This window comes from Protomyctophum bolini (genome assembly GCF_963924005.1).
Source record: "Protomyctophum bolini genome assembly, chromosome: 2".
In the NCBI taxonomy this organism is placed as follows: domain Eukaryota; kingdom Metazoa; phylum Chordata; class Actinopteri; order Myctophiformes; family Myctophidae; genus Protomyctophum; species Protomyctophum bolini.
Window position 1 is genome coordinate 1,049,318 of NC_137863.1, and position 26,052 is coordinate 1,075,369.

Consider the following 26,052-nt stretch of genomic DNA (forward strand, 5'->3'; position numbering starts at 1 on the left):
AGTCATTGTGTCAATCAAGGCCTGTACTGTAGCTAAAGGCAGGCTCAGTAGCCTATATTAACCCATTCTGACCTGAGATCAGATTCATACGAGGTTTCCACTGGACAACACACTGGTCTGATGAACCCATTCTGACCTGAGATCAGATTCTAAAAATGTCAGTCGTTCTTTGATTTTTCAAAAATAGCAGATCTACAAGCTCGTAGCGCGCCACCGAGTGGCGCGCTACGAGCTTGTAGATCTGCTATTTTTCAATAGCTAAAGCATAACATGATGCTGACACCAAAATGGGTGCCCGGTCAGAATGGGTTAAGCCTACTTATTGTTTTCTTTAGTTTTTAATTATACTTTGTCTTTTTATTTGTGTTCATTCCAGAATGCCATTTGTTTTATTTCGTTATATACGGTATTTAGCCTCAAATGAAGGCACAGCACAGTGAGCACACAGGCCTGCACTTTGTTTTATTTATGTAAAAAAAAAAAAAAAAAAAGTAATGCTGCACTTTGTTTTCGTTTACTCATGTTAAGAGAAGTAATGCCTCTTTTCATATTTTCTGTATAGTGTTGCACTGATACCATTGTGTTTAATAACTCAATTCCTCCTTTGCCCCGCGAGCCGCATGCGTGCGCCTCGCAATTGCTGCTGTGAGTTTGATTGATTGAAATATGTATTAACAGTTTGCCAATTACAGTAGGCTACAGATGAACCATCCAGATTTATCGCATGCACCTAAAAACATAATAACCTTACATTAGCCATGGGGTATTATGTTTCGCCTCCGAAGCACATTTCGTTTATTATAATACTTGTTCCAAGTGATTTTTCAAACTCGTCGTGGACTTGTGATACGCCAATTTCTTGTCACATATTTGACACACTACTTGTTCTTTGTTGTCTTGGCATATTCTGAAATGCAACCACACTTTAGATTTATTTTGTGGTGGCATGACTGCAGGCTGCAGCTGTTCTGTGTGTTGACTTCCTTGTTGTTACCACGAGTGAGGGGGAGAGGGGAGGTGGCGTTGCGAGGTGCTGCGAGGCGCGAGCATGGCTCGCGGACCAAAATGGGCCGCTTTTTTTATGACTATTCGATTGAAAATTTATAAATCGATTCCCGTGCGTATCGATTGATCATCGATTAATCTCTGAGAGCGTTCCTGTTTCTGGAAGATGTTTCTGAATTGGTTTTCTACACAACACACCTTGGGAGGGACGTGTACAGGTGTCTGTGTTCAGGTGTCTGACAGAGAAGCGCTCCTTCCCCCTGGGACCGCAGGTGTCTGCGTACAGTATACTTACAGTGGATGTCTGCGTACAGGTGGCTCACAGAGAAGCGGTCCTTGCCCTCGGGGCCCCAGGCGATGCGTTCGGCCATCAGGTAAAGAGTTCCGTCCTGTTTCCTCTGACGGACCTTCTTCACCTGAAGGAGGACTTCCTCCGACTGAGACATCACTGGAAATAAAGACAGATAAACGTTAGTTACATTACTACTGGACATAAAGACAGATAAACATTAGTTACATTACTACTGGACATAAAGACAGATAAACATGACTTACATTACTACTGGACATAAAGACAGATAAACATGAGTTACATTACTACTGGAAATAAATACAGACTGAGAGCTCTGTCTTCTATAAACACAACACCAGATATCTGTCTAAACCAGGGGGGCAGTCAGACAGATCTTTTGTGAAGCCACGAAGGAAATCGGGATTTCCTGAAAGTTCATATTCATATTGTGGCGCTGTCATTGGTGAAGTTGGTGAAGTTGGGCCCAAATACATGGACTTCTATGGGGCTATGGGTTTTTTGGGGCCCAACTTCACCTAGACTGTATTACCTTAATAAACATGGTCATGAATACTTTCTGCTTCCAGTCACTAGTTTAAAGTCTCATTTCTAATGTCATAATATTCTTTTTGGAAAATTATGGTCCCATTTATAAAACAAATTACCATAAAGTCACGTATGTTCTGAGGGGCGTGGCTACCGTTACAGTCTATGATCGGGATTTCCCCACCCACTCGAGTCAAAATAAAAACCAACGGAGAAGAAGGGGGGGGGGGGGGGGGGAAGTCCCGCCTCGTTGTCTGGGCCAGCCAATGGGCCAGCAGGGCCAAAACGGATCTAGAAAGATGGCGATGTACAATTCAAGGACTGACAGGCTTCATTTTACGTTCATGTTAGACCCGGGGAACGCTTTGTCCATATTTTTTACAGTCTATGGTCTAAACACCTGAACGTGGCCAGAGAGCTCTGTCTTCTATGAACACAACACCAGATATCTGTCTAAACACGTCACACAACAATAGTCATTCATAGAGACCACCATTAGAGCAGATATCTGTCTAAACACCTGAAAGTGTCCAGAGTTCTGTCTTCTATAAACACAACACCAGATATCTGTCTAAACACCTGAACGTGTCCAGAGAGCTCTGTCTTCTATAAACACAACACACAACAATAGTCAATCATTCATAGATTTGAACTGTAGGTATTTGGCATAAAGGATTATGCCAAAATTTCTTACCACACAGCCCCAGGAAGTAAAACATAAATACAAATAAAGGTTTATAATATTTAAGGGTATAACTCCAAAATGTAGTCTATCATTTTATGATGCATTGTGAGCTTGTAGATCTGCTATTTTCACTAGGTTGGGGGCAAACATCTAATCTCTCTTTTGTGAACCACCGATCCAAAAGAATATAAACACAAACAAGTCATGTTTCCATTGAGATCCGATGTATTCAATTCATCATCAACATAGCATAACAAAATAACACCAAAATAATACAATATCACTCAATAATACAATACAATACAACTCTCCCTACGCTCATTCTGTAGGGAGAGGGCACATATGGGGCTATGCTGAAACCAGCATCACACACACACACACACACACACACACACACACACACACACACACACACACACACAGTCACACACACAGTCACACACACACACACAGTTGAGTGAGTGTACAAACTACAAATGGACCCTTACATTTACAGGTCACTCACACACACACACACGCTAAATGACTGAGAGTTCAGTTCAGTGTACAACGGAACCAAATGGAGTTGGACCCTTACAGGTCTCTCACACACACACACACACACACACGCACACACACACACGCACACACACTAGCCCCTCTCGGAACCCCGTGGGTCAGCCCAATCGATTCGTGCCGAACTGGGTCTCCAAAATGTCAGAAACGTCAGTACCATTGGGTTCTGACTTGTGGGGCTACACACACACACACACACACACACACACACACACACACACACACACACACACACACACAGTGAATTACCTTTCTCTAGTCGCCGCTCCTCCTCTGGTGTTTGGAGTTGGACGCAGACAACGACGTAAACAATGACTAATAATTACGTAAATAATGACTAAATTAGACTAACGGTGACTAATGAGGGGTTGTATTAGTTTTAAACACATTAAAGTAACAGAAGTTGAGCAGCAGATTTACACAGAGCTGCTGCCGCGCGGTGTCACACTCTGACGCGTCCGGGCGGTGTTACACTCTAAAGAGTCAGGACGGAAACACCGTGCGAACGGACGAGAGTTCCCACTTATTTTTTGTTAATAAAGCCTCTATAATGACTATAAATTATTATTATTATTAATAATAATAATAATAATAATAAGCCTCTATAAAGCCTCTATAATGCCTATATATTAAATGTTATTATTAATATAATAATAATAATAAAGCCTAATGCACCTATACAGGTGAACTCCAGCTGGTTGCCCTGACAACCCACTACCACTAGTGAAATAGTAAGAGAGTGGCGTCACGCTTTGATCTCGCCGTAAAGCGGGGTGCCTATAGTTCCAAACATTGGAACTATATCCCATTGAGACAGAATGAGTACTTCCGCATGCCATTGTTACGATGCGAGTCAACGCTAGTGCCGCCACTCTTTTACTATTATTTACTGTGGCCACTGCTACCCAATCACGAGCCGGCCGTCGACGACCGTCCTCACGGGCTATGGGACGTGGAACTTTCCAGACTCCCCATTGGTCGGCGCACGTGCCATTCTCCTGCTTCCTGCTTTGGTCCAATGTTATCAAATAATAGTGTCGACGGAGCAGTAAGAACTCCTCACAGACACTCAGGACCAACTTATTGGTAAGTAAACTATTTACATTATTATTATTACTATTCATTACTATTGTTACTATTGACATTAAGGACATATAGAGGCTACAACTACAGTGCACTTGTTATTGTTGTTGTTATGATCAGTCGGAAGTTTGCTAACTTGTCATTTTAACGCGTCGTACGGCGGTGTGTCGCAAAAGACCACCGACTGTAGCTCGGCTGTCAATTTAATTCAATGGACCTTTATTGGCACGATGAGAGAATTATAGGTTTACGTTGCCAAAGCAACAAAATACAATAAAAACAGTTGAAAATGGGGAAAGTATATACAGTTGGACGTACAGTATTGTGTAAAAATAAGGTATATAGAGTTGGAGGAGGTACAGCATTGTGTAAACATAAAGTATATACAGTTGGAGGAGGTACAGCATTGTGTAAACATAAAGTATATACAGTTGGAGGTACAGCATTGTGTAAACATAAAGTATATACAGTTGGAGGTACAGCATTGTGTAAACATAAAGTATATACAGTTGGAGGTTCAGCATTGTGTAAACAGAGCGATGTCACATTGCATCGTTATGTACATGTTATAACAGGGTATAAAGCATTATTTTTCAGTCACTTTGGGACAAATGGCAGCATTTGTTTTCTCAGGACTATTTAAATGACATAGTTACATGTGCAGTAGGTCCACACACACACACACACACACACACACACACACACACACACACATACATTTCCCCTCACTGTATATGTATCTTTTCCCTTTTTGCTTCCTATATGATGAATTCCTGTTCTGTTCTTTAGCTACATAGAAGTGTCTATTTGTATGTCTCTAAATGTTTTGATGAATTGAACAATGTGGACCCTGTTGTAAACAAGTGTAATGCTTAATTGGGTCACAGTTAACAGTCTCTGTATTGAGTTTGTGCTTGAAATGTACTGTAATTCTGCAAACTGTTAATAAATATTTCAATTAAATCAATCAAAACACACACACACACACGTTTAAAATACATTTCAAAATATATATTTTTTTTCTTTCTCGTTTCAGATAGAAAGACAATGAGGAGCTATAATTTTCTGTGACACAAACACAGACAAAGCGCACCACCACCACCACCAACCTGGCAACCAGGATGTCAGGGGCCTCGGGGCCCTCAGGGGCCCCCCGGGACCAGCAGAGACGGCGGGCCCCCAGGATGTTCCTGATCACCAGCGACCTGAAGGTCCAGGACCAGCTGGAAGGAACCATCCGTCTGGAGCAGGGACACATGTGTCTGGAGATGCCTGAGTCTGGGGGCCCCAGGGACCAGGTCTGGGTGAAGGTAAGAGTCTGTGGAGCAGGGACACATGTGTCTGGAGATGCCCGATTCTGGGGGCCCCAGGGACCAGGTCTGGGTGAAGGTAAGAGTCTGTGGAGCAGGGCCGGTTGATTTGACATATGGCTCAAGTGCGTACAGTCAAAACTGTGGGACTAGTAGTGCGACAAAGTTTGTCTTACTCCAGTAACGTATGTAAACGGAATACGGCATAAAGTGTTGCAATTACTAGAGTCTAAAGGGCAACCAGACTAATAACCATTCTTCTACATTCTCTAATTGTGTCGAGTTCTTGTAAATTAAGTAATGCAGATGTTTAACAATAATTTTACGGTCGTACAATGTACATTTTACACTCAAGAGTTAAACATCTATTATTATTATATTATACTCATTACCATAATTCAATATTATACCTACCATTCATTTCGCTGTGGACCACCTGGAACTTGGTCTGATCTTCAAGTGATGCGTTTTGTGTGTGTGTGTGTGTGTGTGTGTGTGTGTGTGTGTGTGTGTGTGTGTGTGTGTGTGTGTGTGTGTGTGTGTGTGTGTGTGTGTGTGTGTGTGTGTGTGTGTGTGTGTGTGTGTGTGTGTGTGTGTGTGTGTGTGTGTGTGTGTGTGTGTGTGTGTGTGTGTGTGTGTGTGTGTGTGTGTGTCAAACTTTCCACTCTCCTTAATGCAGGATAATGGTTGAACTTGTCATGGCAGCTATGATGCCATGGGATCCAATAACACTGTATTTTGTAACAATGACAAAGACGGTGTCTCTCTCTCTCTCTCTCTCTCTCTCTCTCTCTCTCTCTCTCTCTCTCTCTCTCTCTCTCTCTCTCTCTCTCTCTCAGGTCATAGACAACGGTCTGATGGTGAAGCTAGAGAGACATTTCCTGATGGAGGTTCCCGGTGACGTCTGTGGTCTGCTGGAGCCCGTCACCGACCCAGGAACCAGATTCAACCTGCTGCTGAGTAAGAACCTGTCACACTCTGAGCCGTCTAATAGAAGAGTTAGGACATTGAGGTGGGCAGAAACCCAGAGCCATCTAATAGAAGAGTTAGGACATTGAGGGGGCAGAAACCCAGAGCCATCTAATAGAATAGTTAGGACATTGAGGAGGGCAGAAACCCAGCGCCATCTAATAGAAGAGTTATAGGACATTGAGGGGGCAGAAACCCAGAGCCATCTAATAGAAGAGTTAGGACATTGAGGGGGCGGAAACCCAGAGCCGTCTAATAGAAGAGTTAGGACATTGAGGGGGCAGAAACCCAGAGCCATCTAATAGAAGAGTTAGGACATTGAGGGGGCAGAAACCCAGAGCCATCTAATAGAAGAGTTGCGACATGGAGGGGGAAGAAACCCAGAGCCATCTAATAGAAGAGTTAGGACATTGAGGGGGCAGAAACCCAGAGCCATCGAATAGAAGAGTTAGGACATTGAGGGGGCAGAAACCCAGAGCCATCTAATAGAAGAGTTAGGACATTGAGGGGGCGGAAACCCAGAGCCGTCTAATAGAAGAGTTAGGACATTGAGGGGTCAGAAAACCGAGCGCTGTTCATTACAGCCTGAACTGAGACAAGCTGGAGTTGGAAATACATTGTTTTCAACGAGGGCGGCGCAAATAAGAGCTATTTTAGGCAATGTGTGCAACATGACAACTGTTTTAAAGTATTGTACAGTAACGACTAAAGTCTCTGTAATGTTTATGTTGTACTATTACTACAAAACAATCTAAAATAAAGGGATTTAAGATCATTAAAGCTGGGCTGTTGCCCTGGGTACATTTAGGCTCAATAACTTCTTCTTTTTTAAGATGATCCTGGGAAGCTTCAGCGATTGGCTGCCGTGCCCCTGGGGACCCGCCTCTGGGCCCAGATCGGCCAACCAGACGAGCTGGCGGAGGCGGAGCTTAAACACAGAGGTCCTTTGACCAGAGGAAGCAGCTGTGTGCTGTTTGGAGTCGAACTCAAAGTAAGAGCTCTTTTTTTCAAAGTAAGAGCTTTCTTTTCAACGTAAGAACTTTTCAAAGTAAGAGCTTTCTTTTCAAAGTAAGAACTTTTCAAAGTAAGAGCTCTCTTTTCAACGTAAGAACTTTTCAAAGTAAGAGCTCTTTTCAACGTAAGAACTTTTCAAAGTAAGAGCTCTCTTTTCAAAGTAAGACCTTATTTTCAAAGTAAAAGCTCTCTTTTCAAAGTAATAGCTCTCTTTTCAAAGTAAGACCTTTCTTTTCAAAGTAAGAGCTCTCTTTTCAAAGTCCACTTTTTGGACCCTCTCTTTCTCTCTCCCTCCCTCCCCCCTCCCCCCCAGGGCTCAGCGGTGGGCAGGGGCCTCAGTAACGGCTCCTATAAGGGCCACCAGCTGTTCGTCTGCCCCGAGGCCTCGGCCCTCTTCCTCCCCGTCAGCCACGTCCACCTGCGCCAGTGGTCGTCGTGTGGCGGTGCCGCCGGGCCGGGGGGGGCGGAGCCTAGCGAGCGCGTCCGCGGCGGCGGCGGAGAGCCCCGGGAACCGCCGCGCCGCCGCAGCGACGACAGCGCCGACCACCGCGTCGTCCGCGAGCCCCGCGAATCCCGCCGCAGCGAAGGCAACGGCTACCCCGCCCCCGCTAACAACAACCACCACAGGTACCGTCTTCTGCATCCTGACAGCTTTGTGACAAAGCCGTGTTTCTGTGTCGGTCGTTCTTCCATTTTTTTAAAAATAGCAGACCTACAAGCTCGTAGCGCGCCACTCGGTGGCGCTATGAGCTTTCTGTGGGGCCTTTCTGTGTGGAGTTTGCATGTGCTCCCTGTGTCCCCTAGGGTAGGTACCCTCACAAAAAAACATGCAGTAATCCTGGTCTCTAAACTGCCTCCCCCTGGCCAGCCGGGGCGCCTGATGGAGGGGAAAGGAACTGGTTGGAATAACGTGTTCCTTCCACGTGCTACAGTACGTCCAACCAGGGACACTCCCCCTGTCAGGTGTAAAGGAGCAACTTGGACACTCAGGCATGAAGGAAGCATGAGTTCAAGTCCGTTGCTCTCCCCTTGTCCCCCATATATGGGGACTAGGTTGCTCTCCCCTTGTCCCCCATATATGGGGACTATAGGTTGGTCTCCCCTTGTCCCCCATATATGGGGACTAGGTTGGTCTCCCCTTGTCCCCCATATATGGGGACTAGGTTGGTCTCCCCTTGTCCCCCATATATGGGGACTAGGTTGGTCTCCCCTTGTCCCCCATATATGGGGACTAGGTTGGTCTCCCCTTGTCCCCCATATATGGGGACTAGGTTGGTGGAGGGTGTGTAGAGCCCAGGATCACATTAGATGATTGACACGGGTGAAAAATGGGTTACAAAATCGTGGGATAAAAAAAAACATGGTGACAATGCTGTGATTTCTGAACTGCCAATAAAACAAACAAACCTTCTATTGTGTTCTGTTCTCTCGTCCAGCCAGCAGAACCAGAACCAGAACCCGCCGCCTCCCGCCGGACGCAGCCCTCAGCATCGCAGCGCTCTGCAGCCGCTGAACCGGACCGCTGACTCCGCCTCCATCAGCGCCCAGGGGTATTAACCCATTCTGACCTGAGATCAGATTCTAAACAATCTGGGCTGTATTTGGGCGTGTCTTAAGTAAGACACGCAACCAGGTCTTATTCCCTAACTTGAGTAAACTAAAGACCTGGAGGCGTTTACTCAAGTTAGGGAATAAGACCTGGTACTTAAGACACGCAAAATACAGCCCCCTGTCTTCTACATCCTGACAGTTTTCTGAAAAAGCTATGTTTCTATGTCAGTCGTTCTTCGATTTTAGCTATTTTTCAATAGCTAAAGCATAACGTAATGATAACACCAAAAGGGGTTCCCGACCCCAAAATAGGATAAAATAGGGTGCATTTTGCATCCCAAAACACAGTTTATAGTTAAGGGACGCAATAAAACAACGACCTCTGCATCCACGGAATGCACTACTGTACTATACTGTACAGTTTTTATTCTAGTTTATTTTGCTAGCTTTCGTTATAAAAAAATGATTTCTTCTTCTGTTTTCTACATGAATATAACCATATTTATAACCATATAAAATGAAATGGGAGTTAAATGCTGGTGTTTTTATGGTGTTTTAAAGCATCATGTTATGCTTTAGCTATTGAAAAATAGCAGATCTACAAGCTCATAGCGCGCCACCAATTTTGAAACATATCTTTAAAAATTGAACATATATTCTTTCAGAAGACTTTTATTTTTATTTCGACGTCAGGCCTAAATGGGTTAAAGTGGGAAATATTGGGCTAAAATATTAAAACATAAAAAAACAAGCAGTAATGCAATACAGTGAGGACATGAATAACACAAAAAATAAAAGATCAATTAAAAGCAATGTTGTAGAAGTGGGTCTTGAGCTGAGCTTTAAAAATGTCTACAGAGGCTGCCTGTCGAAGGTACAGTGGGAGCTTGTTCCACGCCGTCGGCCCGTAGAAGCAAAAAGCTGCTTCCCCGTATTTTTTAGTTGCCATTTTTTGTAGGCAAATCGAGCAGGCCAGCAGTGGAAGACCTTAGGGGGCGGTTTGGGACATATTTAGGCAGGCAGTCATGTAGGTAGGAAGGTGCGAGACCATTGAGAGCTTTATACACAAGTAAAATAATTTTAAAATCAATCCTAAAAGCTTTTTTATTTGTATAGAGGGATATACTATCCGACCATATAAGGAGTGTTTAAAACGTCCCCATGATGCTGTCAGCCCCACCCAGGGCCCTGCAGGCTCCTTCCAGGCCCGGGGGGGCCCCGGGCCGGGCCCCGGCTCGCCTCCCCTGTTCCGGGAGGGCGACAGGGTGTGCTTCGCCCTGGAGCACAGCGTCCAGGGCGGAGAGGTTCGATACTGTGGCCCGCTGCCTGGCCGGAGCTCCACCGCCCACTACGTTGGGATCCTGCTGGTGAGTAGCCTCGGTCCCACGCTTACTTATCTTATCTTACAGGTCCCAGGCTTACTTATCTTATCTTACAGGTCCCAGGCATACTTATCTTATCTTACAGGTCCCAGGCATACTTATCTTATCTTACAGGTCCCAGGCTTACTTATGTGAGAAAAGAAAAGCCTGGTCACAACGTAAGGCAGAGAAGCATAAAGTAAAGCCTGGTCACAACGTAAGGCAGAGAAGCATAAAGTAAAGCCTGGTCACAACGTAAGGCAGAGAAGCATAAAGTAAAGCCTGGTCACAACGTAAGGCAGAGAAGCATAAAGTAAAGCCTGGTCACAACGTAAGACAGAGAAGCATAAAGTAAAGCCTGGTCACAACGTAAGACAGAGAAGCATAAAGTAAAGCCTGGTCACAACGTAAGGCAGAGAAGCATAAAGTAAAGCCTGGTCACAACGTAAGACAGAGAAGCATAAAGTAAAGCCTGGTCACAACGTAAGGCAGAGAAGCATAAAGTAAAGCCTGGTCACAACGTAAGACAGAGAAGCATAAAGTAAAGCCTGGTCACAACGTAAGACAGAGAAGCATAAAGTAAAGCCTGGTCACAACGTAAGGCAGAGAAGCATAAAGTAAAGCCTGGTCACAACGTAAGACAGAGAAGCATAAAGTAAAGCCTGGTCACAACGTAAGACAGAGAAGCATAAAGTAAAGCCTGGTCACAACGTAAGGCAGAGAAGCATAAAGTAAAGCCTGGTCACAACGTAAGACAGAGAAGCATAAAGTAAAGCCTGGTCACAACGTAAGACAGAGAAGCATAAAGTAAAGCCTGGTCACAACGTAAGGCAGAGAAGCATAAAGTAAAGCCTGGTCACAACCTAAGGCAGAGAAGCATAAAGAAAAGCCTGGTCACAACGTAAGGCAGAGAAGCATAAAGTAAAGCCTGGTCACAACGTAAGACAGAGAAGCATAAAGTAAAGCCTGGTCACAACGTAAGGCAGAGAAGCATAAAGTAAAGCCTGGTCACAACGTAAGGCAGAGAAGCATAAAGTAAAGCCTGGTCACAACGTAAGGCAGAGAAGCATAAAGTAAAGCCTGGTCACAACGTAAGACAGAGAAGCATAAAGTAAAGCCTGGTCACAACGTAAGGCAGAGAAGCATAAAGTAAAGCCTGGTCACAACGTAAGACAGAGAAGCATAAAGTAAAGCCTGGTCACAACGTAAAAGCATAAAGTAAAGCCTGGTCACAACGTAAGGCAGAGAGAAGCATAAAGTAAAGCCTGGTCACAACGTAAGACAGAGAAGCATAAAGTAAAGCCTGGTCACAACGTAAGGCAGAGAGAAGCATAAAGTAAAGCCTGGTCACAACGTAAGGCAGAGAAGCATAAAGTAAAGCCTGGTCACAACGTAAGACAGAGAAGCATAAAGTAAAGCCTGGTCACAACGTAAGGCAGAGAAGCATAAAGTAAAGCCTGGTCACAACGTAAGGCAGAGAAGCATAAAGTAAAGCCTGGTCACAACGTAAGGCAGAGAAGCATAAAGTAAAGCCTGGTCACAACCTAAGGCAGAGAAGCATGAAGTAAAGCCTGGTCACAACCTAAGGCAGAGAAGCTTAAAGTAAAGCCTGGTCACAACGTAAGACAGAGAAGCATAAAGTAAAGCCTGGTCACAACGTAAGACAGAGAAGCATAACGAAAAGCCTGGTCACAACGTAAGGCAGAGAAGCATAAAGTAAAGCCTGGTCACAACGTAAGACAGAGAAGCATAAAGTAAAGCCTCGTCACAACCTAAGGCAGAGAAGCATAAAGTAAAGCCTGGTCACAACGTAAGGCAGAGAAGCATAAAGTAAAGCCTGGTCACAACGTAAGGCAGAGAAGCATAAAGTAAAGCCTGGTCACAACGTAAGACAGAGAAGCATAAAGTAAAGCCTGGTCACAACGTAAGGCAGAGAAGCATAAAGTAAAGCCTGGTCACAACGTAAGGCAGAGAAGCATAAAGTAAAGCCTGGTCACAACGTAAGGCAGAGAAGCATAAAGTAAAGCCTGGTCACAACGTAAGGCAGAGAAGCATAAAGTAAAGCCTGGTCACAACGTAAGGCAGAGAAGCATAAAGTAAAGCCTGGTCACAACGTAAGACAGAGAAGCATAAAGTAAAGCCTGGTCACAACGTAAGACAGAGAAGCATAAAGTAAAGCCTGGTCACAACGTAAGACAGAGAAGCATAAAGTAAAGCCTGGTCACAACGTAAGGCAGAGAAGCATAAAGTAAAGCCTGGTCACAACGTAAGACAGAGAAGCATAAAGAAAAGCCTGGTCACAACGTAAGACAGAGAAGCATAAAGTAAAGCCTGGTCACAACGTAAGACAGAGAAGCATAAAGTAAAGCCTGGTCACAACGTAAGGCAGAGAAGCATAAAGTAAAGCCTGGTCACAACGTAAGACAGAGAAGCATAAAGAAAAGCCTGGTCACAACGTAAGGCAGAGAAGCATAAAGTAAAGCCTGGTCACAACGTAAGACAGAGAAGCATAAAGTAAAGCCTCGTCACAACCTAAGGCAGAGAAGCATAAAGTAAAGCCTGGTCACAACGTAAGACAGAGAAGCATAAAGTAAAGCCTGGTCACAACGTAAGGCAGAGAAGCATAAAGTAAAGCCTGGTCACAACGTAAGGCAGAGAAGCATAAAGTAAAGCCTGGTCACAACGTAAGACAGAGAAGCATAAAGTAAAGCCTGGTCACAACGTAAGACAGAGAAGCATAAAGTAAAGCCTGGTCACAACGTAAGACAGAGAAGCATAAAGTAAAGCCTGGTCACAACGTAAGGCAGAGAAGCATAAAGAAAAGCCTGGTCACAACGTAAGACAGAGAAGCATAAAGAAAAGCCTGGTCACAACGTAAGACAGAGAAGCATAAAGTAAAGCCTGGTCACAACGTAAGGCAGAGAAGCATAAAGTAAAGCCTGGTGACAACGTAAGACAGAGAAGCATAAAGTAAAGCCTGGTCACAACGTAAGGCAGAGAAGCATAAAGTAAAGCCTGGTCACAACGTAAGGCAGAGAAGCATAAAGTAAAGCCTGGTCACAACGTAAGACAGAGAAGCATAAAGTAAAGCCTGGTCACAACGTAAGGCAGAGAAGCATAAAGTAAAGCCTGGTGACGTGAAAGGGACACTTTAAGAGTGTTATACACTTCAGCATACTCCAGTAAGCGTTGTGTTGTGTGTGTTGTTGTGTGTTCCAGGATGCTCCTGTGGGGAACTGGGACGGTTTCTATAAGGGAGACAAGCTCTGTCACATGCCTTCTCCTCTGTACGGAGAGCTGCTGCCCATATCCAAGGTGTCCCATGGTAAAAAAATATACACATCATAGATTAGTTTTCATTTAGTTTCCATTTAGTTTTCATCAGTGGAAAAAGGTAGTCGACGAACATTTTTCGTCTTAGTTTTAGTCGACGAAAACAACACTGTCATTATGTGTGTGTGTGGAAAAAATCAATACGTTGAAAGTTGTAAAAAATAAATGAATGAAAAATGTATGTCATGCAACCTTAAAAACACACTGGGCTGTATTTTGTGTGTCTTAAGTACCAGGTCTTATTACTTAACTTAAGGCCTGGAGGCGTGGTCAATGCTCTTTGGCCACTCAGAATAGCCGAATGGCATTGACCTGACCACGCCTCCAGGTCTTAAGTTAAGTAATAAGACCTGGTATACTTAAGAAACGCAAAATACAGCCCAGTGTGTCGTGGCAGCAAATAAACCCCGTGTTCTCTGTTCTCTTCTTCCAGAGTCCAAAGCTCACCAAATCAACCCCAGATCCGTCCTGAAAGCGATGCAGCTCCCCCCCATCCCCAAACCCAGCCCTACTGTAAGAGCCAAAGTGGTCACAAATATGTGTCATTCATATTTTCTTGTATTTCATTATTGCCTTTTATTGCATTCAAGGGACACTTCACCCTTTTTGCAAAAAAATATATGTTAATGACGTTTAGAAGCTTTAGAACACTTTCCTGGGGGTCTTTATGTGTGTAATATGTGGTTTTAGATATTTTAGATTGTAGCAGTGAGCCTGTTGTCTCTGATGTCATGGACACTGGGCTCACTTCCTTCCTGGACTACATGTTGTCTCAGTAAGACAGCTCTCCCCCTATCCACAAGGAGGAGCAGTGCACCAAAGAATTATGGGAATTGTAGTCCAGGAAGGAAGTGAGCCCAGTGTCCATGACATCAGAGACAACAGGCTCACTGCTACAATCTAAAATATCTAAAACCACATATTACACACATAAAGACCCCCAGGAAAGTGATCTAAAGCTTCTAAACGTCATTAACATATAATTTTTTGCAAAAAGGGTGAAGTGTCCCTTTCATGTTTAATGTTGGCGATCAACTTTCCATGCTTTAGATATAACTGTTTTTGCAGTTACCTGGTTTTAGTGTCGTAAGATTTTAGTCGACTAAATCTGCAGCGGATATCGTCGACTAAAATGTGTTTTGATGCCGTCGTAATGGCTAATTATACACCTGCTGAAAATAGCCGATCTACAAGCTCACAACGGGTCGCAGCGTGACAAGTTGTGAGCTTGTAGATCGGCTATTTTCAGCATGCAACCAAGTGTAAAATACTGGATTTAATGTTGGTGATGAACTTTCCATGCTTTAGAATATAACTGTTTTTTGCAGTTGGTATAAAGAGCGCCACCCTAAAGTTAAATTTAATGTTGTATTTTTATGCGCAGCTGAGGAGGTTAATTGGTTGTGGTTGTTATGCAACGTAAGGAAAAGAGTGCATTTCAGACGTTAGTTTGACGCACAGTTTTGACCGTGATATTCGGGTGTTTTCTGATGTCCCCTCTTGTGTTTTTGGAACCTGTACCGTCGGACAAGATATAACAAAAGACATTCTGTATTCGTGCAAGGAAAGGACTATGCTTTTATTTCATTTTTCTTCATCCTATGTCTCCACAGCATGTCCCCAAACCAGGCCCGGCTACGTCTCCACAACACGTCCCCAAACCCACCCCTACGTCCCAACATGTCCCCAAACCCACCCCTACGTCCCAACATGTCCCCAAACCCACCCCTACGTCCCAACACGTCCCCAAACCAGGCCCTGCTCCGTCCCCTCACGTCCCCGTCAACCTCAGAGTGGCCCTGATGCCGCCGCCTCAGCTCGGCTCGCCTCAGAGACACGCCCCCCTCAAAGCCCCTCCCCCCCTGCCACCGCCCAAGCCCGCCCCCCCCCTCCTCCTGCTCAGGCCCTGCCCCCCCCCAGCCGCCGCCACCCTGGCTCCTCCTCCCCCGCTCCCGCCTCCCAAACCGCAAGCCACGCCCCTGACAACGACGGACCACCACAACCACCACCACCACAACCACCACCACCAATCACGGCCCTCGAATGGCACGCACGGACCTCCCCCCTCCTCCTCTCCGCTGCACTCGCCGGCGGGAAACGGCGGCGGCTTCGGCGAGGAGAACGGCGGCGGTGGCGACGACCTGGAGGCGGGGTCCATGGTGGAGGTGAACGACCCGCCCCTTTTCGGGGTGATCCGCTGGATCGGGCGGATCGGGGGCGTTCCCGAGCTGGTGGCCGGGATCGAGCTGGTGAGCTCCTCTGATTGGTTGAGAATATATTTGTGTATTTCACTAGTTTATAACAGAACACTAAAAGTAAAAAGTACTCGTGGTGTTGCAGAATGTCCCATTTCAAACAAGTTCAAAATGTGTAGAAAATCTGTTTCAGAACAACGAGTGGCCCAGGAAATGAATCCCAATGCATTTTGACCATATAGGCATTTCTTTAAATTATTTATTTAAAGACCTTTTAAGCGTCGTACGAAGCCAACTCTTGTCGTGACAAATCATGACAACACACACAATATTTTGGACCAAACAAAGAATTAGAAAGTAGAAAAAAAACGGCAGGTTATACAACACTTTTGTTGTTGTTTTTCCTTCTTTGTAATTCTTTGTTTGGTCCAAAATATTGTGTGTGTTGTTGTCATGATTTGTCACGACAAGAGTTGGCTTCGTATACGAGGCTTAAAAAGGTCTTTAAATAAATTAAATAAGAACTGCCTATGGGAGAAATGCATTGCGATTTCATTTCCTGGGCCGTTCGTTGTTCTGAAAGGGGGAGGGACTGCGCCACTCTATAGGAGTATGAATGGCGGCCTAACTCTTCCATTAAAGGGACACTTCACCCTTTTTGCAAAAAAATATATGTTTATGACGTTTAGAAGCTTTAGAACACTTTCCTGGGGGTCTTTATGTGTGTAATATGTGGTTTTAGATATTTTAGATTGTAGCAGTGAGCCTGTTGTCTCTGATGTCATGGACACTGGGCTCACTTCCTTCCTGGACTACATGTTGTCTCAGTAAGACAGCTCTCCCCCCTATCCACAAGGAGGAGCAGAGCACCAAATAATTATGGGAATTGTAGTCCAGGAAGGTAGTGAGACCAGTGTCCATGACATCAGAGACACTGTGCTCACTGCTACAATCTAAAATATCTAAAACCACATATTACACACATAAAGACCCCCAGGAAAGTGATCTAAAGCTTCTAAACGTCATTAACATATATTTTTTTGCAAAAAGGGTGAAGTGTCCCTTTAAGATAGACTCTGACTCTGACCGACTCTCTCCCAACAGGACAGCGAGCTGAGCGCGGGGACCGACGGCAGCTACCTCGGGGAACGCCACTTCCGCTGCCCCGTCAACAAGGGGCTGTTCGTCAAGCTGAGGAACTGTCGGCGGGACTCACGGTTCCCCGCCCCCGAGACGCGCGTCAATCAGGTGGAGCGCTGCAACTCCATAGGTGGGTACTGTCACACTGTTATTGTTTTATATATCGTCACGTCAACACGTTTTTAGAACAAAATGCCTCAAGTCATGAACGCACTCGTGAATATAGCGCCACCAGGAGGCCACAACCTGACCTGCCCTGGTGGAGACTTGTGTCCCCCGAGTTTGACACGTTTGACATGCTACTGAAAGCATAATGTAGAAATGTCTGCCTTTTATATAGGTTGTTAATGGTATGGTCACATATAACTGGCGATAACTGCCATTAAAGGTATATTCAGTGATTTCACTTAATTCAAATATCACTTATTTTTTTTGTTTTGTTGTGATAATCCTCTCTACTATAGAGTGTGCTGACCATATAAGGAGTTCCTCCCTGTCCCCAGTTAACCCCTGGGGGTCAAAAAACCTTAGGTTTAGTTTTTTGGCTCTCCATCATGATTGGATGAAAGGCTTTGCCACCTATAGCCAAAAACGAAACCTAAGGTTTTTTGAGTGAAATCACTGAATATACCTTTAATGCTACTAAATTGGAAGACTTGTTATCGTACCAAGATAATACATTTTGCACTGTCTTTCCCCCCCCCCCCCCAGCGTTCGCGGAGTGGGGCAGTGAGCGGGTGGAGGAACACACCCCCCCCACAGAGCAGGAGGACGAGGCCAGGGAGGTGTTCTGTGGATGGAAGAGAGGCATCCAGGGTCACCTGAACTCCTGCTACCTGGACTCCACCCTCTTCAGGTAACTCCTCCCCCTACCTCCTCCTACCTGGACTCCACCCTCTTCAGGTAACTCCTCCCCCTACAGGTAACTCCTCCTGCTACCTGGACTCCTCCCTGTTCAGGTAACTCCTCCCCCTACAGGTAACTCCTCCTACCTACCTGGACTCCACCCTGTTCAGGTAACTCCTCCCCCTACCTGGACTCCACCCTGTTCAGGTAACTCCTCCCCCTACCTGGACTCCACCCTGTTCAGGTAACTCCTCCCCCTACCTCCTGCTACCTGGACTCCACCCTCTTCAGGTAACTCCTCCCCCTACCTCCTGCTACCTGGACTCCACCCTCTTCAGGTAACTCCTCCCCCTACCTCCTGCTACCTGGACTCCACCCTCTTCAGGTAACTCCTCCCCCTACCTCCTGCTACCTGGACTCCACCCTCTTCAGGTAACTCCTCCCCCTACCTCCTGCTACCTGGACTCCACCCTCTTCAGGTAACTCCTCCTCCTACCTGGACTCCACCCTCTTCAGGTAACTCCTCCTCCTACCTGGACTCCACCCTCTTCAGGTAACTCCTCCCCCTACCTCCTGCTACCTGGACTCCACCCTCTTCAGGTAACTCCTCCTCCTACCTGGACTCCACCCTCTTCAGGTAACTCCTCCTCCTACCTGGACTCCACCCTCTTCAGGTAACTCCTCCCCCTACCTCCTGCTACCTGGACTCCACCCTCTTCAGGTAACTCCTCCTCCTACCTGGACTCCACCCTCTTCAGGTAACTCCTCCTCCTACCTGGACTCCACCCTCTTCAGGTAACTCCTCCCCCTACCTCCTGCTACCTGGACTCCACCCTCTTCAGGTAACTCCTCCCCCTACCTGGACTCCACCCTGTTCAGATAGGATAGAACCTCCTCTCCTCTCCAGTATAGAGCGCCGCAGTCCCTCCCCCTTTCAGAAAAACGAGTGGCCCAGGAAATGAAACCCCAATGCATTCTCCCATCGGAGTTGGCTTTGTCCGCGGCGTAACCGTCTTTAAATAAATTATATTAGAAGTGCCGATGGGAGAATGCATTGGGGTTTCATTTCCTGGGCCACTCGCTTTTCTGAGAGGGGGAGGGACTGCGGCGCTCTATAAATGAACCTCTCTCCTCTCCTCTCCAGCCTGTTCTCGTGCTGCAGACTGGGTCCTATTGTATCCCATGGTTGAGGAGGTCCTCTCCTCTCCAGTATAAATGAACCCCTCTCCTCTCCTCTCCTCTGCAGCCTGTTCTCGTGCTGCAGCGCAGCAGACTGGGTTCTGTTGTATCCCATGGCTGAGGAGGACGGTCTGTCCAGCCAGGCTCAGGATCTGCTCCGCTGTGAGATAGTCAACCCACTGCGCAGGTGAGCAGCAGCGCCCCCTGGGGGACAAAAGAGGTGCAACGGTTAATTAATTTAAAAAATATATATTATTGATAATTTAACCCATTCTGACCTGAGATCAGATTCTAAAAAATGTCTGTTTGGAAAATGACAGTTTTCTGAAAAAGCCATGTTTCTATGTCAACCATGTATATATGTCTATGCCTACAAGCGGCGCGCTACGAGCTTGTAGATCTGCTATTTTTCAATAGCTAAAAGCATGACATGATGCTAGAACACCAAAAATGGGTTTAATGATGGATGTTGTGCTGGTTGTTTGCTCTCCAGGTTTGGGTACGTGTGCGCCAGTAAGACCATGGCTCTGAGACGCCTCCTGGAGGCCGACAGCACCAACGACACTGGCTTCACCAACCAGGAGAAAGGTGCGTGTGTCGTGTGTCGTGTGCGTGTGTGCGTGTGCGTGTGTGTGTGCGTGTGTGTGTGTGTGTGTGTGTGTGTGTGTGGTCACACAGTTCAACATGTTGTTGTTGTGTGTGTCCGTCAGACCCAGAGGAGTTCCTCAACCGGCTGTTCCAGCTGCTCCAGATAGAACCTCTGCTGAAGATCAGGTCTGTCACCAACTCTCTCTCTCTCTCTCTCTCTCTCTCTCTCTCTCTCTCTCCTGACTGGGGATGGACCTCCATACCTGGAAACACCTGACAACCAGCTTATCACAGTACCCGGAGTACCCGCTATCAATAAGCTTTAGGCTTATTGAGTACCCGGTATCGATAAGCTTTGGGCTTATCCAGTACCCGGTATCAATAAACTTTGGGCTTATCCAGTACCCGGTATCAATAAACTTTAGGCTTATCCAGTACCCGGTATCAATAAACTTTAGGCTTATCCAGTACCCGGTATCAATAAACTTTAGGCTTATCCAGTACCCGGTATCAATAAACTTTAGGCTTATCCAGTACCCGGTATCAATAAACTTTAGGCTTATCCAGTACCCGGTATCAATAAACTTTAGGCTTATCCAGTACCCGGTATCAATAAACTTTAGGCTTATCCAGTACCCGGTATCAATAAACTTTGGGCTTATCCAGTACCCAATATCAATAAATCGAATCACCCATGAATAATTAAATGTAATCATCCACACTGGCACAAATTAACCCTGTCCTGTTCCCTCCCAGGTCGACCAATCAGCAAGCCCAGGAGTTCCACCTCTACCAGCTGTTCCCCCCTCCTCCTCTCCCCCCCCCCTCCCCGCCCCCCTCCTCCCCCGTCACGTCCCCCTCCTCCTCCTCCTCGTCCCCCCTCAGCCCCTCCCCCTCGGCGGGGGCGGGGCGTCTGAGGGTGGCCAGCGTCCAGACCCTGCTGGAGTCCTCCTTCCATCACGCTGGACTCAAGTTTGTGGAGGTAACGTTAACTATTAGCATCATGTTATGCTTTAGCTATTGAAAAACAGCAGATCTACAAGCTCGTAGCGCGCCACCGAGTGGCGCGCTACGAGCTTGTAGGTCTGCTATTTTTTGAAAACTCGGAAGAACGACTGACATATAGAAACATAAGCTTTTTCAGAAAACTGTCAGGATGTAGAAGAACATTTTTTAGAATCTGATCTCAGGTCAGAATGGGTTAACTAACGATATACCAGGGACCACCCACCCCCCCAATAACTTTAACTAGCGGACCCCCGTTTGTAAAGATATGCCAGGGACCAACGTCGTTCCCCCTAACGTCTCAGGAACGCCCCGAGCAGAACCAATCTGTGTAGCGCACGGAGCGCGCACACACCAGAGATCTGTGTGTCTGTGTGTTATTTGTAATTGTAGTCGGGTTGATAACTTTGACAAGTGGTTTGATTCTGTTGTTACTGTTACTTTGTCTGCCTAACTAACTAACTACCCCCCTGCTTTGCAATCGTCATTGCATTGTGTACACACACATTTCGATTTCTTAATTTGAATCCACAAATTACAATAAATTTGACAAGGAAACAAATATAACGGGGTTGACGGTTCATGTTCACTTAAGGATACACATGGCACCTCCTCCTCCACACAGACAGACTGCCTATAACAGCCCAAACAGAGCTCAGTATCAGCATAATTGGCAAGTGGTTTGGCTTTGCTTTTTGTCATGCCAGCTATTCTTAGGTCACTCATGGTCAGTTTATGCACATATAGCCCAGGCTTCCGAATATCAGTATGGCAAATCTACAGCGATACTTTGTTATACTTCCAACTTCCAAGTAATGGTTGATGCACACACACACACACACACACACACACACACACACGTCACACACACACACACACACAAACACGTCACACACACACACACACACACACACACAGTGCAGAGGGAGCTTTAGCCACGCTGCATCCTACTAGTGTGTCCAGCAGCTATCTGGTCAGACGACGCCAAACAAAACAATGTTTTCTACCGAGTGGACATTCTTTACCGTTCTGTCTGATATCTCTGTCCTCCCCACCACCAGGCTCCGTCCTGTCTGCTGCTCCTCATGCCACGCTTCGGGAGGGACTTCAAGATGTTTGACGCCATCCTGCCCTCGCTCGGCCTGGACATCACCGACCTATTGGAGGACAGTAAGTTATGAACTTATGACATCACTATGACATACAATACGATAAGATACAACTTTGAAAGCTTTCACTGAAATTAGTTCATGCGTCCATGACGTCACCGTTCAAGAAACAGACACAAGACATTACAGAATGATACATTACAGAACAGCAGAACAGACTGGTGTACAAAAGAGTTCGTTAGCCTGTTTTTCTTATTTTTAGAGACTCTAAAGTGCCTCATGCATAGAGTATTAAAAGGATAGAGACTGATCTGACGTGAAGCTCCGCCCCCTCCGCTATTCATGTCAGTGGAAGTTGCTCAGTGGCGTTTTGAAGCACCCGGAAGGACCGTCTTATTTCCGTCTTTTTGGGCGCATTTCCGCATTTGACCTCCAAAATATGGAGGTCAAATGCGGAAGTGCAACCGAGCGCTCAATGTTATAAAGCCCAGCTGCTGCATGGGGGGGGTTTCCTCGTCATGAATCCACGGGTCCGCCTGCAGTCCTTCCTCTTACCACTAGAGGGCCCAGCGCTTCAACGTTGGAGCGCCTCACTGGCCCCTTGGCCTCATGGAGCAACAGTTGATATTCATCATTTAAAACATGTCAGGTGTCAGAGGAGATGCTCTTGGTCTGGGCATCTTTAACTGTTTTAACCTGTTTTAGCCTTATAAATAAAATAAAATCTCTCTCTCTCTCTCTCTCTCTCTCTCTCTCTCTCTCTCCCCCCCCCCCCCCCCCCCACAGCTCTGAGACAGTGCAGTATCTGTCAATCAGTGGCAGAGTGGGAGTGTCTGCAATGCTACGAAGATCTGGACATCACACCTGGTCACCTCAAACAGTACTGTAACACCTGTAACACTCAGGTATAATGAACCCCTTTTGGTGTTTTAAGCATTATGTTGTACTTTAGCTATTGAAAAACAGCAGATCTACAAGCTCTGATCATGAGTAAAATATAAATGCTTCCGTCATACAGTCTGGAGCAACGGAAGCTCTGATCATGAGTAAAATATAAATGCTTCCGTCGTACAGTCTGGAGCGACGGAAGCTCTGATCACGAGTAAAATATAAACGCTTCCGTCGTACAGTCTGGGGCAACGGAAGCTCTGATCATGAGTCAAATATAAACGCTTCCGTCGTACAGTCTGGAGCGACGGAAGCTCTGATCACGAGTAAAATATAAACGCTTCCGTCGTACAGTCTGGGGCAACGGAAGCTCTGATCATGAGTAAAATATAAACGCTTCCGTCATACAGTCTGGAGCAACGGAAGCTCTGATCATGAGTAAAATATAAACGCTTCCGTCATACAGTCTGGAGCAACGGAAGCTCTGATCATGAGTCAAATATAAACGCTTCCGTCATACAGTCTGGAGCAACGGAAGCTCTGATCATGAGTAAAATATAAACGCTTCCGTCATACAGTCTGGAGCAACGGAAGCTCTGATCACGAGTAAAAATATAAATGCTTCCGTCGTACAGTCTGGAGCAACGGAAGCTCTGATCACGAGTAAAAATATAAATGCTTCCGTCGTACAGTCTGGAGCAACGGAAGCTCTGATCATGAGTAAAATATACATGCTTCCGTCGTACAGTCTGGAGCAACGGAAGCTCTGATCATGAGTAAAATATACATGCTTCCGTCGTACAGTCTGGAGCAACGGAAGCTCTGATCATGAGCCTCCTCCCCACTTCCGTTTCGTCTGTACAGTCGCGCAAATTTATCCCAATATAGATCTATAATTCATCTAAAAATGTACAGTATAGCTTGTTGCTTAGCAGAAAAGGAAATTAAAAAATAAATGATTGTAAAGATATATATATTTTTTTTGTAACTAGATTTTTATCCCACGATTTTGTAACCCATTTTTCACCCCTGTGTCAATCATCTAATGTGATCCTGGGCTCTACACACCCTCCACCAACCTAGTCCCCATATATGGGGGACAAGGGGAGACCAACCTAGTCCCCATATATGGGGGACAAGGGGAGAGCAACCTAGTCCCCATATATGGGGGACAAGGGGAGAGCAACCTAGTCCCCATATATGGGGGACAAGGGGAGACCAACCTAGTTCCCATATATGGGGGACAAGGGGAGACCAACCTAGTCCCCATATATGGGGGACAAGGGGAGACCAACCTAGTCCCCATATATGGGGACAAGGGGAGAGCAACGGACTTGAACTCATGCTTCCTTCATGCATGTGGAGTCCAGGTCGCTCCTTTACACCTGACAGGGGGGAGTTTCCCTGGTTGGACGTAGCGCGTGGAAGGAACACGTTATTCCAACCAGTTCCTTTCCCCCTCCATCAGGCGCCCCGGCTGGCCAGGGGGAGGCAGTATAGAGACCAGTTTCTTTCCCCTCCATCAGGCGCCCCGGCTGGCCAGGGGGAGGCAGTTTAGAGTAAAGTTTAAATGTAAAGATATTTTAATCTATATTTCGTATTATTTCTGTCCGTCCGTCAACAGGTCCACAGCCACAGGAAGCGGGCGGGCCACGCCCCCCAGCGGGTGGGCGTTCCCGAGGGCCCCTGGGCTCCGCCCCCCGGCCCGCTGGGCGACGCCCGCCAGCGGATGGCGCTGTTCGCCGTGACGTGCATCGAGACCAGCCACTACGTGAGCTTCGTGAAGCACGGGCCCCGCCCCCAGGACTGGCTGTTCTTCGACAGCATGGCGGACAGGGAAGGTGATTAGGAGGCCATTGATTGGTTCATTCATTGATTGATTGATTGATTGATTGATTGATCTTTGATTGACGCTTTAAATAACCCATTCTGACCTGAGATCAGATTCTAAAAAAATGTTCTTCTACATCCTGACAGTTTTCTGAAAAAGCCTATGTTTCTATGTCAGTCGTTCTTCCATTTTTCCAAAAATAGCAGATCTACAAGCTCATAGCGCGCCACTCGGTGGCGCGCTATGAGCTTGTAGATCAATAGCTAAAGCATAACATGATGCTAACACCAAAAGGGGTTCCCGCCCCCAAAATGGGTTAACACAATCACCGCCGGGATTTCTTTCAAAATAACAGCTCGGGGTGCCGAGGTGCAGATATGGCAGCTTTTACTCTGTAAATTAGGATTATAATATGGTCATATTATTGGGTTTGTTCTGGCTTTTTTTTGGAGGTGGGTTGGCTTGTTTCTGTCGCGATGTTGGCAACACACTGCCATGGAGCAAACATGGCGTCGCCCGTACGTCCGGTCTATCGCGTCTCGTCCTCTTTAGACGGTCCCTGCCGGAAACCAAGGAAGTGAACGACAACGTGCACGCGCCAACGGAATGTGTGCGTGTGTGCGTGTGTGCGTGCGTGCTCGTTTCACCTCCCAGGCGGCGAGAACGGCTTCAACGTGCCCCAGGTGAGGGCGTGTCCCGAGGTGGGCCGCTACCTCAGCCTATCGGAAGAGGAGCTGAGCCGCGTCGACCCCGCCTCCCTGCGAGAGCCCGCCCGCCGCCTGCTGTGCGACGCCCACCTGTGTTTCTACCACAGCCCCGAGCTGACCCTCTACAAGTGACCTCTGACCTCTGACCTTTACCACAGCCCCGAGCTGACCCTCTACAAATGACCTCTGACCTTTACCACAGCCCCGAGCTGACCCTCTACAAATGACCTCTGACCTTTAGTGACCTATGACCTTTACCACAGCCCTGAGCTCAGCCTGTACAAGTGACCTTTTACGTGCGCGTACAGACTCACGTGCACTATGTGCACGTACAGACTCACGTGCACACTTAATGTTTGCACACACACACACACTTCTAGATGCCTAATAATGAACAAAGAGACTTACTGTAGGTCTGTGTAGACACACACTGTCCTAAACTGACCGCACGCACGCGCTCACGCACACACACACGCACGCACACACTTCTAGATGCATAATGAACAAAGAGATTTACTGTAGGTCTGTTACCGTAGACAGCTACTGTCCTGCACTGTCCACTGGTTGGTTACTGTACATCTCAACTGTCCAGTCCACTGGTTGGTTACTGTACATCTCAACTGTCCAGTCCACTGGTTGGTTACTGTACATCTCAACTGTCCACTGGTTGGTTACTGTACATCTCAAACGCAAAAACTAAACCCCGAAATAGGAGAGCAATACCATGACTGACCACGCACGCAGACTCGCACGTCTTACAAATGCTGCGTTACAGTACAGTACAGTACAGTACAGTACAGTACAGTACAGTACAGTACAGTACAGTACAGTAACATGCAACTCAGTAAACATAGTGTCCA

At 46.4% G+C, this 26,052-nt stretch overlaps 2 protein-coding genes across 2 annotated transcripts in view; one reads left to right on the forward strand and one right to left on the reverse strand.

Moving 5' to 3' along the window:
- The window catches only part of gtf2h1 (general transcription factor IIH, polypeptide 1), a 58,277-nt gene extending 54,752 nt beyond the window's left edge, over positions 1-3,525 (reverse strand). The window contains exons 1-2 of the mRNA XM_080780173.1: positions 3,333-3,525; positions 1,301-1,453 (exon numbers count right to left, since the gene is read on the reverse strand). Coding sequence (XP_080636299.1) covers positions 1,301-1,451 — 151 coding nt within the window. The 5' untranslated portion in view covers positions 1,452-1,453; positions 3,333-3,525. The remainder of the gene's footprint in view (positions 1-1,300; positions 1,454-3,332) is intronic.
- A 610-nt stretch (positions 3,526-4,135) lies between these two features.
- cyld3 (cylindromatosis (turban tumor syndrome) 3) lies at positions 4,136-26,033 on the forward strand. Its single transcript, XM_080778819.1, has 20 exons — positions 4,136-4,169; positions 5,203-5,476; positions 6,316-6,436; positions 7,279-7,436; positions 7,773-8,086; positions 8,896-9,009; positions 10,185-10,377; positions 13,591-13,696; positions 14,138-14,217; positions 15,318-15,953; positions 17,004-17,169; positions 17,751-17,895; positions 19,132-19,251; positions 19,558-19,652; positions 19,775-19,838; positions 20,409-20,634; positions 21,719-21,827; positions 22,553-22,671; positions 24,279-24,495; positions 25,140-26,033. Exons 2-20 carry the CDS (start codon positions 5,288-5,290, stop codon positions 25,322-25,324), a joined length of 3,357 nt encoding a protein of 1,118 aa, XP_080634945.1. The 5' UTR covers positions 4,136-4,169; positions 5,203-5,287; the 3' UTR covers positions 25,325-26,033.
- The last annotated feature ends 19 nt before the right edge of the window (positions 26,034-26,052 follow it).